General features: G+C 40.0%; 1 protein-coding gene across 2 annotated transcripts in view; it reads right to left on the reverse strand.

Moving 5' to 3' along the window:
• The window catches only part of REPS2 (RALBP1 associated Eps domain containing 2), a 98,403-nt gene that overhangs the window by 37,395 nt on the left and 48,462 nt on the right, over positions 1 to 12,546 (reverse strand). For both annotated transcript variants that reach the window (XM_086609182.1, XM_086609177.1), the window contains exons 8-11: positions 12,351 to 12,493; positions 9,396 to 9,490; positions 3,272 to 3,341; positions 1,088 to 1,153 (exon numbers count right to left, since the gene is read on the reverse strand). In XM_086609182.1, the coding sequence (XP_086465308.1) occupies positions 1,088 to 1,153; positions 3,272 to 3,341; positions 9,396 to 9,490; positions 12,351 to 12,493 (374 nt within the window). The remainder of the gene's footprint in view (positions 1 to 1,087; positions 1,154 to 3,271; positions 3,342 to 9,395; positions 9,491 to 12,350; positions 12,494 to 12,546) is intronic.

Raw genomic sequence — 12,546 nt, forward strand, 5'->3', positions numbered from 1 at the left:
TCCTGAGAGGGAAGTGTAAGACTCTGTGTGTGTGCAAGCGTGTGTGTGTGTGTGTGTGTGTGAGAGAGAGAAGTAGAAGCTGCAATCATCTGAGAATAGGAGCTGAAGATAGGAAATCTGGCAGCTGCCAAGTGTTTGGGAAGAAGCCAGAAAAAAAAGAGTTGGGAAATGAGGCAAGTAGCTGTTGAGCAGCCATGAATAAATCGAGCTATAAGACAAAACTGCTGTGACAAACATGTGAGGTCAGTTTTCTTAATCAAGGATATCTTCACGAGTAAAAACATTCCTGCAAAAGGAAAAGAAAGTATGTCCAGAATTCGGCTTGACTGGGACCAGGGAGGGGCTCACAAACACTCTTACTGCTCTAGGAAAGAGATTGACAAAGAAGGCAGTAAGGGAGATCTGATGAACTCAGCTGAATGCATGGGAAGTTTCTGGAGCAAGTAAGCAATTTTGACATATGCCATTCCAGAAATAACATTTTCCAGTATGACAGGAACAGGGAGTGTATGCTGGAGTTGGAGAGAGAAAAATCAGGGGTGGTTTCAACAAAGAAACGCTTCCCAAAGCAAAAGTTTGTTTTGCTCAGTGCTGTAAGCGCCACAAGGTCTGTGTTTCCAAAAGGCTATCTACACTGAAACTCCTTGACAGAAAATATGAAGGCTCAGTTTTTACAAAGAAACAGGTCATTTCAGAATAGTTACTGAATACTTATTCCATACTTGAGAAGAGCTTTTATCAAGAAGTACAATATTTCTGCTCTTGGCATCTTGTTTGTAGTACAGAAAAATAAAATTCAGACTCCTTACAAAACGTGATGTTAAAAACATTTCCCACACATGAAGAATGCACATACACTAACAACAAGAAAGGAAGGAAATCTTTTGACAACCTGAAGTACTAATTAAGATTAATTTGGCAAGTAGTAGTCATTATGAGGTAAAAGCTAACTTCAGTAGTAAAACAGTACGAGAGCAAAAGGATCTTAAAACAATTTAATAAAATTACATAAATTTAGGCTTATGGTAATACAAAAATATTTGCTCTAAAGTTAATGGAAGCAACACGTCAATTTTTTTCTTCTTACCTGTTTTCACAGACAAGTGCTGAAATTCCTTTGGTATCGTTTTGAGAGCAGTGCTTACTTTAAGAGCTTAATAAAAAAAAATACAAAACTGAGAATTACTTTAAGTATTTGCAGGTATGATCTACAGGTATCAACTCTGAGAAAGAAGTATCTAAACTGGTATTAGTTAGATCATCTAATAACACCAAACATACTTGAAAAGTAGCCAAGTACCCTCAGAACACCCAAGCACTCAAAAAAGTAGCCGTTTCTAAGAGCACAAAAGTCAAGAACAGAAAGGCCTAAGCCTGAGTTGCCAAATAATCTCAAATTTTGAGAACTGGGGGGTTTAAGCACCTAAAACCAAGGAAGACTTCTGTTTCAGAGACGTAGCACTCTCACAGAGACAGCAGCCAGCGACACCAGGCAGAGCCAGACTCATCTGTCCCAGGTTGCAAAGCTGGAAAGCCAGGGCACACGAGAGACTGGCTGCTTCTGGCAACTGAAACCTCACCAGCCTGCCCCAGGGAACATCATATGGGACTGACAAAACCAGGGTTAAAATTTAGGAAAACTCAATCTTTGTGGTTATTCCCCTTCCACGGATGCCTACACATCCTTTATTAATGACTTTAAGGCACTATTAATGCACTATAGTGTATTTTGATGTATTATAATACACATTATTATAAACATTCACTTGGAATGAAGTCTCTCATCTCCATCTACCTTTATCAAATAAAACAGGTGTAAAAGCTTGGTTCTCAAGATCCAGTTCTGTTGACATTATCTTCCATATTTAACTATGTTACAACCTGACAGAGTGGAGCTAATTTACTTGTATAGTTTGAAAAGTGCAGGAAAATTTGCTTCTACAGTCCTGAACTACAGGCTCTTGACTTCTGGGGATATCTCCTCAGCCAGGAGAGCGATCTGCTCGTTCCTTTTTCAGAAAAGCAATAAATGGTAGAACAAGAGCATTTGTTCTTTGGCTGAAAAGGTAGGAACCTTGTCATAAATACAGCAAATCTTCAGCCCTGAAGGACTGCATGCACCAAAACAGCTTTCCATCTGACTTAACATGTCAGCTACAAAAAACAAAGCACAAGTTCTTCACCTAAACAGGGAAGAAAAAAGACTGAGTAAAAAGTAAACCTTCCCTAGACAGTTCAAAGCAATAACCTTCAAGGTTCAAGTCCTGCTCTGGTTCATTACAAATTTTACAACAAAACAAACCTTGTCAACAATGTATTAATTTCTTGGAACATGCTGACTTGTCAAAATGTTTTGCAAACATCCATCAACCAGTTAAGATAGATACCATCCTGACAACCTTTCTTTGAACCAGGGACACTGGGAATCTGCCAAACTCGGTCACACCTGAGTGCAGAAGGTGATTCAGGAATGTGGACTACCTGGTCTCACAGCTCTGATGCAACCTTAACATAAGGACAGCTGGGAGGCCAAAATTTTATTATTTTTTTAATTATGTATAATCCACAGCTCTGAGAATGAGACAATGAAATACCCACAGCTGTTTTGTTTCCACAACTGAGGAACAGTAAGCAAGGACCTGAAAGGCTGGGAACAGGGAAAGACAAATGGAAATGAACAACTGTGTGATGATCCAGTGCTGATTTTGGAAGCCCTAGAAGCTACTGAGTGGAAAAACAAAAAGATCACTTAAATTTCACATGACTTGCTGCTGACGGATTTCAAGTGATACAAACAAATCAAGTATTTTCATTCCGGTTTGTCCAAAACTTTTGTTTTGCAAGAAAATATAGCACGCTTCATTTTTTAATAGGAATAAAAAGCAATTTTGAAGTGTTGCTATTTCCTGCAAAAAAGAGAAATCCAAAATTTGGCACAATGTAGTCTTTACTCTTACAAAATTCCTGATAACAACAATTGCAACTTAGTTAAAATAAAAAGTGCAACATTAATTGCCTTAGGACTAAACGTATTTTAGACAATGCATTTCATATCATTCACATATGACAGAACTAATTTTGAAGGAAACCCACGCATTTATTTGTCTTCAACCCAGCTGCTGTCAATGAGTTGTCTCTTCAAATCTACAGCAACACATAGGCAGCTTAGAAATTAAACATATCATTGTTTCTGTCAGCAAATATATGGGATTACTAAAAACACACAGAATTTAACTCATAATGGAAAAAAAGAAGTTATTTATTTCAATACCTTGTTTGTCATCTTTCTTTCCATCCTGTAACACAGCAGAGTTATCAGGTACCTCTTCAGCTGATGTTTTCTTAAAGAAAGAAGATTTATTATACTGATGAGTATAGCTCACACATTTCCACAGTAAATATTTAAGAATACAGATCAACACAAATAAAGGTGATATTCTCTCTTGCACCACAATTTGCTTTGTCAGATAAAGAAGCTTAGAGGAGCTACAAAAAGACAACTGCAACTCCGCTTTTCAAGGTGTAACAGTTCCACACCTGAAATGAGTTAGAGAAGCACTTCAACAGTGAATGACAAGGAGGTGAGGACTACATATGCAAGGAAAGACTTCTCACTACAGAGCAGTGCAATTCTGGGTATTCTTTTCTCTTTGGGTGAAACACCTGTGTTAGGGTTAAGGAAACGTTCTCCAGCCCCTTCACAAGAGCTGCAGTGTACATCAGAACAGTCCCTCTAGCCAAAGCTCCAGTCATACAGCAAAGCCCAGTAGTTCTGCGTTTAAAGTCTTCTGGCTGACATGGGCTACTGTCTTCTTTCAACAAGAAATCTCCAAGATGGGAAACACAAATTTCATTAGCATGTCTGCTGGAGGCCCATTCAGGCCTCCTATGGGAAAACAGGGAACTTCTCTCCAGTCTTATTCCTTAACTTTTCTTTATTTCAGCAGCAACTTATAATACAGGCATTTGTTGCTCTTGTAACTTCTGCTTACAAGAAGGAACCAGGAATAAATTCTGTAACCCTCATCTGTAAGAACAAGGACACACTCTGCAGCCAAAAGAACAATAAAGCAAATGTCAGAAACCCCAAGCTTCCCTAAACACTAAGTGATGCTGTTTTTTCCCAGAGAGCATGGAAGAGGTTGGGCCTAAAAATAATGAATTCAGAAACACAGATTTTGCAGACATTCAAAAAAAAAAAAAAATCCCAAAAATCTCAAGTCAGTAACTCAAGAAGGCTAAGTCCAGAGTAAAGGGCTATGAGATTTGCTTTACAAAGTTGCATGTGAGATTCGCTAATGCTTCTGAGGAAGTGACATAGCAAAAACATGACTTGAGGACTCTGAAAATGTTTGTACAAAAACTTCACAACCCCAGCTGGCCCTGACACTCTAAATTAAAGAGCATAAGACTAAAGACCTAATTCAGTGCATGCTTGAATCAATGGAATGACTCTCACAAATTTCAATGAACTGTGAGCACGACATTTCTCAGGGAGTTTAGAGCAACCCCAGCCAGTCATTTTATGCATATAGTGTGAAATCTTGTGTTTTATCTTAAAGCTTTTGGCACTGAGAAAGCTTGTGGAGAAGAGCCAAAGGAATGAAGGGGAAGAGAAAAACCACACACAAAAAAAGGACCAGAACCAGAGTGGGAGACAAAATCTTGAGGGGGGGGTAAAAAAAAAAACAAAAAAAAAGGAAGACAAAACCTCCTTGGTTAACAAAAAGCAGTCACCCTTGTCATTGTCAAGCACAACATTAGCAGTCTTTGTACATTTTGCAAGTTTAACAAAGCCTCACATTCAGGTGACCTGTCTCTTGCCATTATTTTCTTTATGGATGCATTCAAGAACTGCTTCCACTGTATTGTAGTACTGCAGTTCAGCAGTCACAGTAAAAACCGTCTTCTGAAATTAAAATGAACACCTGAATGGATGATAGGTGGAAAGAGACAAAGACATGGAGATAACACATAATGGATGGTATTGATAATATAATATTCTTAATGTAGTGATCAAGTATCTAAACTATATTTCCTCATGTAGCCAAGCTACAAATTAAACTGCAACAGTCAATTACTCCACTTCCCACACAGGGAGATGAATGGGAGATGAATTACTGACCTTCCAAATAATACCCATTCAGTGTATTAATTCTGAACATAAAGACATCAGCTGAACAACAACAACAACAAAAAAAATCAAGTCAAAATCATTCTCAAATCAGTTTTGAGAAAAGATTTTATAGTCCATTAATCTTGGATAACGACAAAGGACCAAAATAACAAGGCCCTGAAAGAAACTAATTGAGAGCTTTGCCCTGCATGTCTAGGACCCAGACAGAGAAGAAATGGAGCAAAACCAATCAAACAATTGTGACACAGTCAGGTAACCCTACCCGTGCTTAGCCAGCAGGCAATCATGCTACAGATTCTTCTCCATTTTCAACCGAGCCATAAAAAACAACCCTGGTTTTGCAGAACATCCTGCCACCTTGCAGAACCTAAGAATGGAGCAGAAGATCCAGCTGTTCCTCCAAGAACATTATTTGACTACTAAGGCAGTAATCTGCAAGATCTTGGCAGTTATAGTGAGAATGTCTCAAGAAGTAGAGTGCAGAGGTAAGGCAGAGGAGGTCTGAAAGCTTAACTGCTGAAAATCAAATTAAAAATTAAACGTAAAATGGGGGATTTGTTGCTTGTTTGGGTTTTTTTTACATTTAGTCCTGTATATCCTCTGCAGCTATTTAATTATTACTACAATATTCCTATTATTATAACCTCCACTGCAGCAGAAAAATCTAAACAGAAAAAAAACGTGCAATTTAAATTGCTTAGGAAATCATCTCCTTCTACATTTATTCTTACTCTCCACATACATTGAAGCACTACAAACAAGAAGAGCCTAAAAATCAGGCATTTAAAATGATTATAAAATTGCATTGGTCAGGTTACTGAAACAACATTTTATTTCTAAGAAACAAAAGAGGACTCTGAAAGCAAGATTGCTGAGCTTTCTGAAATATATAGAAGAACGTTCTAACCTCACAGGCCCAAAGGCCGTGCTACTAAAGAGCAAACTTCCTCACAACACTGCAATAACCAAAGACTGCTTTGCATATCTGGGTAATCACTTGTGAAACCAGTATCCTAACAAAAACAATGGCTCCCTACACCACAGAGATACTGAAGTAGATCCTGAAGTCAAGAAGTTTTTAAATTATATGTATAAAAGATACATCATTATATATTTATTTATATTTTAAATATAATTTTATTATATATTGTATCTTTTTATATATATGCATGTGTATTTGTATATGCATGTGAAAACGTAAGTGAAAAAGAGAAGCTGACACTCAAGGGGTCTTGCCTACTTATGGCATCCAATTATTATTACCCAGCTGGCTTGAATTGAATATAATTAACTAATTAACTAAGGTTTAGACCCTGCCTACAAAAGGTGGGCCATTTCCTCCTGGCAGTGGAAGATGCAATGGCATCCTTGGAGCCACAGCCCAGGCTGGTGAGCAACAACTGGTGACCCTGATGTGATACATTCGAAGAGACCCTGAGGACCCTGACTCCCTCGCCGGAGCCAAAAGAGCCGGAGCAAGAGTCCTTCAGTGAAGAAGGTAAAGCTGCAAGCCATGACGTGATATTCACGGGAGGGAAGTGTGCTGGAGTTGGAATGAATGGACTGAGTCTCTGCTCACCATAAAGCCTTCTTGAAAACACCTTTGAAAACACAAAACTGTAAAACAAAAAGGGGGAATTATGGCATCCAATTATTATTACCCAGCTGGCTTGAATTGAATATAATTAACTAATTAATTAAGGTTTAGACTCTGCCTACAAAAGGCGGGCCATTTTCTCCTGGCTGCAGAAGACGCAACGGCATCCTTGGAGCTGCAGCCCAGGCTGGTGAGCGACAACTGGTGCACTGCCTGTGCTGTCCAGGGTCAGTCCCCCTTTGGATAACTCATTGTCCCCTTCAGAAACTTCACTTGCAGATTCATCAGAATCTGGCGATTCTTTTTCCTTTCTTTCTACTGTCCATCTCTGCATTACATCATATACAGTCCCCCAAATACATAATAGGCCGGTCAGGTTCTTTTGTCCAAGCACTGTTTCATAAATTAACTTATCCTCTAGCTGCTTCCATGCTTCTGAGCTAAAGGGGGTGTTAAGGTCGGCCAGGCGTTCATGTTCTGCCGCCCAATTTAGTAGCTCACAGAGAGCTTCATCACTTATTTTAGCGCCTGCGACTGTCATTGCAGATTTAAGGATGGAAAACATCATGTTCTCTTTTGCGGAGTTTTGTCCCATCTTTCTAATCTAGAGTTCGTCCCTTGGAGCCCCGTGTACGGAAGCACGTACCTTCTGATATTAGTCACGGCCGGATCACGTCGGGGTCACCAGTTGTCGCTCACCAGCCTGGGCTGCGGCTCCCAGGATGCCATTGCATCTTCCGCAGCCAGGAGGAAATGGCCTGCCTTTTGTAGGCAGGGTCTAAACCTTAATTAATTAATTATATTCAATTCAAGCCAGCTAGGTAATAATAATTGGATGCCATACCTACTGACAAAAAAAAATTTGAACAGGATGTGACAATTTTTAAGCAAAAGAAATAATTCAACTCAGTTGACTCTTACTGCTCTGGAAATGGAGTTATGTATATACCTACATACACACGCTGACATCAGCAAAGGAGTTTCCAATGCAAATCGCCTTGAATTTTGCTTCTCAATGCTTGTTCAAATTGCAAACCACTACACACGTAAGTGAACGTGGCACGTTCTCAAAGGACCATTGAGCTTCGCCACATGACCACACAGTGAAGAAGCACTAGTGCAGTGTGGCCTGTGGCACAATCTGACACTCCACAATGAAACATCTTCCCAAAACAAGGCTGTATGAAAGGGACAAGACTGTTCTGCTACAGTGAAGGATCCACCTATGCTGCACCAAGGTACCAGCAGCCCACATCACCAGAAGAGCAGTGTTGCTTTCAAAACCCAGTATGACTGCTGTCCTTTGGTCAAGCTGCTGTACAAAGAGCGATACCACCCAGAGAGAGCACTGGGAAGACCATGTTTTAACAGTTTCAGAAGATAAGCTGGATCCTCAAAGCATTGGCTGCAGCATTGCCCAAAGGGAACATTGCACTCCATAGCAGCTTAGGAGGGTCTGTTTGGTGGTGCCATTACCAAGCTGAATTTGATGAGGTAACAGCTGGGTCCTGACCCAGAAACTCCCCAGAGCAAAGCATAGGGAGGAAATAACTGGAGAACGGCCTTGCCAAGCTGCCATGGCATACCAATACTTTTTAACTCAGAACCAGCATCAGAAGGACCTTCTATTCAATCGCACCAGCAACCCACAGCAATTTTCAGAGCCTTAACAACTCACAGCTGAAAGCCTGTTCTTGCAGTCAGTCTGCCATTTGATTCACCACCTTAAATGCCAAACCCTTCAATCTCACAGCATATATATTCAGAGTTGCAATATCCAGGCACAACTCCATAGCCATGGTTAGTTCAGCTTATGGAATCTTTAAAGCTTTGCAGTTTTTACTTCAGTAATAAACTCATCTCATTAACTTAGTTTTGCTTGCAGCAGTCTTCCATTACAAGGCTGGTATATGTTGTGATATTGCTAAAACAGATCTCTACTCTTCCCTCAAAACACTCTTCCCACTCCTTACAATTGCTACCTAGACCCTTAGATGGCAGTTCCTTAGACTATGAAAAAGCTGGATATTAAAATGGAGATCAAATCACCTACAGTGGAACTATGCATGACCATACTGTACAAAGTACAAGGAATCATAGCAAGTCAAGACATTTTTTTTTCCTCATCATCAAAACTGGAGGAGCAAGGGTGGAAACGGAGCACCATAAATGGAAGCAACATTCAGGAGCTGGATGGTCAGTATTGCCTGACTAGAACAAGGTCTGCACCCAAAGCCTGCCATTTTTGACCAATTCAGACTCAGGAGGTATTTCAGCTGAGCACTGTCCCTGTGCCACACCGTCCCTCCTGCAGCAGGGGCTCTGCCCCTCATGGCCGGCTCCCAATGCTGGAGGGCAAACGCAGCCCCGCAGGACACGAAGGGGTAAGGTGTATTTCTCTGCAGACTCCAACATCCCGCAAGGCTGGAGTCCCTCAATGACTATCATGAACTCTGATAGGAGGCAACATCTTCTGCCAGTCCTTTCCAAAAAGAACGAATTGCTGAGAGAGGGGGATGAAATGGCTTAATGGTACCCTCAGAGACTGCTAAAGTCCTCTCAAAGACTCACAGTTCTGCTGCTACGCATGCCACAGTCATTGCAAAGCTGGGCTACTCCGCTGCATTCTGCAAAGTAACTACCCTGTTTATGCCTTCTTACCTCTGTCCGACTGAAGTCCCGAGTCTGCTGACCACCTGGCAATGACTCAGAATAAGAATCAAACAGTGCACAGTCACGCATGGGCTTCAAAGAAGCTGCAGGGGAAAGAAAAAGGAAGGAGAGAAGAAAGACAAAAAAAAGAAAAAAAAAAGGACAAATGCCAAGTCTTTGGTTAATACACAGTTCTTAAAACCCGTTCCAGCATCATTTTGCCCTTCATTTCTACATATCAGAACTGATCTACAGGCCACAGATGACAAATACCATGAAGAAAATCTTTCTGGTTTGTATTTTGAATAATTCAATGTCACAAAAGGGATAATATGCTATTTTTTGTTGTAGAAAAATCACTTGGCAGAAGTGATTTTTAGAAAACATTAATTGCCAAGCAACAACTGTTTATTTGCATTTTTCTTCCTCGAAGTCCAGTATCAACTTAGTTCACCTTAAAGTTTCTATCTTGCTGGCTTAGGAATGTTAAAGGTACTGACCAAACATTCAACTCCAATTTTTGACATTTTGTATTCTGAAAAGTACAGCAGAATCTACATTATACAGCAAAATTGAAAGCCCATAAAAATGAAGGACACAGTAGATGCTGCAGTATATATAATCTTGCCGTATTCTTTAACTAGACAGCATTGAGAGAAGGAGAAAAAAAATAAAAAGAAAAAAAAATCAACTGTAACTTCTCACAGCAATATTCACAAAAACCTCATTTCTATTCCATAAACTCAGGTCCTTCTGCTACCGCTCCGGGATTAGTTCCTCTGAGATAAATCTGTCTCAACAGCTGGAAAATGGTTTTTCTTTGAGATCGATGTATTGAAGGGCAGAATAACCTGTTTCTCAGGTCAAATTTCTAGTTTCTGGCTAGCATCTAGTTTATCTGAATATAAGCTCTTGCCAATCTCTTTTAATTTACAATACAGTAGGTTACATACAGGGCAAATAGTCTTGTGTATTTTGTAAACTTGTTTTAATAAGGACTTTCAGAAAAGAAGGTGGTAGGTCAAATTGTCAACGGAGCTGTGCCAAGAGAGTATTTGGCCCTGCGCTTGTAGTTTACAGAACAAGCCATAAAACTCGCAAGATTAATTTGTCTTACGATCCAAGTTACTTTATTTGAAGCTTTAATGCTTTTATCAGACGCAAATATTTCACTTGAACCAAATTCTGCCTCATTCTGGAACTAATATAAACAAGCTAATGCAAAATTTCCAGTAATCTTCACCATGTTCCTAATCAGCAAATAAACCAAAACAAATCCAAGTTTCACAGCTATCAAATTAGGAAAACATGGAAACAAAAAGTTCCTCTTGAAAAATCTCTTTTGACATTTTAGGTAAGTCTATGACACATTTGCTTACTTATCGATGCTTTCACTTCAGAAGCTGCTACGACCAGGGCTCTACTCTTTCTTGTGATTCACCGCGTTACAGTGTATTGACATGTTCTGCTTTCTATTACGCAAGTCCTTCAAAAGACAGACTTCTGAATCCTGACTAGGCAGCAGAATGAGCATGAGACCCTCAAACTCACCAGAATTAGCATATGAGCTGAAGTATTCAGTGTGCCCGCAACAAACTGTTACTTCTTTCACCTCTTCCACGTAGGTCAGCTGAAATGCTTGGTTGCATGCAATGCGTGAAACAATAATCATCTAAGATGGCCCCAGGGCTAAAAGGGACAAACTAGGGAAAAAGAGAACTCCCAGGGAACAACTACAGCTTACCATGCTCTTCCTCCCATTGACGTAATGATTCCTTAGTACTAAAGATATATTTCCATTGCAGTTTTACCTAAAAAGGCTTAAAGTGAAGACATACCAACAAGAACCTGCATGGAGGAGCTTACAAGCTAATTTATGATGGGAACAGGAGTGGGAGTAGCAAACAAAGTGGTGGTCCTGAAGGGAAAAGGGTAGTTGTAATTATGACAAGGAAATGTAATTAGAGAGACTAAAAGTGATGGGGACTTGGAGGTGCAGGTTTTACAGGAGTGCCTCCCTTTGGATACAAAGATGGTGGATTATAAGGAACATGTCTCCATCAGAAATTACTTCATAAATCTGACACAGGCTGAACATTTAATTTTCTTAACTACAGCGTGATTTGCTCTTTTCTTGTCTTTTAATATATTTAGTGTCATCAAATTTAATGGAGATTTTGTTAGATCTTAAATATTATCCCTTAGCACTGTAATTATCATCTGTGATTAATCCTTCTTGCCCTAGAAAGTCATGCACATTTTTTAGATGGAACAGTATATATTTCAATGTTCATTTATAATTAAAAGAGACATAACTGAAGAGAACAACTGAAAGGGCAGGTCTCTCACTGCACATTGTTGCTGAGGTATGTTATATTTTGGATTAATTTATCTTTGTGCTACTCAAACTGTTGCAATCCTCTGTTACTACTGAAAATTACTTGTAGAAGAATCTGTGGATAACACCAAATGAATAACAAACAAACAAACAAAAAAATCAACCTTTGATACAACCGGTAGCTGCATCTAACAAAATACATTAATTAGCATACCAAGTTCTAAAGCAGTCCACTATTGTTTTCAATACATCTTCAAGAGACAGGTACACAGGCAAAAGTCATGAAAAGGGTTAAAAGCCATAATCTTGTTGGATTATCTTTGCTACAGGTAATCATCTGCCACTTTAGCTGTAACAACACCTGAAGCACACTGGAGCAGAGAGGCAGACATTAAGAAGCAGGTAAGTGCTACACTTTGCATCGCTATTTTGTGATTGTATAAATCTCCTCTTCAGCAATCGCCTCGTAAACATAATTAAAAATCCGTGCATTAAAAAGCAACGGGAGAGCCGTTATGCAGCGTAGAACCTCGTTCTACCCACAGGACGGAAAATGAAACCTGTCTTACACGCACGTTGGGTTCCTGAGATGGCTACAGGAACACGACCTGCCGCAAGGATATTACCTGCTTGAAGGTACTCGGGCAGCAGCGTCTCCGGCAGCGTCTCTGGCAGCTGGTAACCATTCTTCCTCGCAACAACAAGGTGGAAAGCGGCACAAAACTCCGGGAGAGTCAGCGCCCCATCGCAATCCACGTCGCTCAGCTCCCTGTGGGTACAACAGGCACGTGTCTTTTTTCCAAGCCATTACCTCAGGGAAAC

This window comes from Tauraco erythrolophus, chromosome 1 (genome assembly GCF_009769465.1).
Source record: "Tauraco erythrolophus isolate bTauEry1 chromosome 1, bTauEry1.pri, whole genome shotgun sequence".
Taxonomy (NCBI): Eukaryota; Metazoa; Chordata; class Aves; order Musophagiformes; family Musophagidae; genus Tauraco; species Tauraco erythrolophus.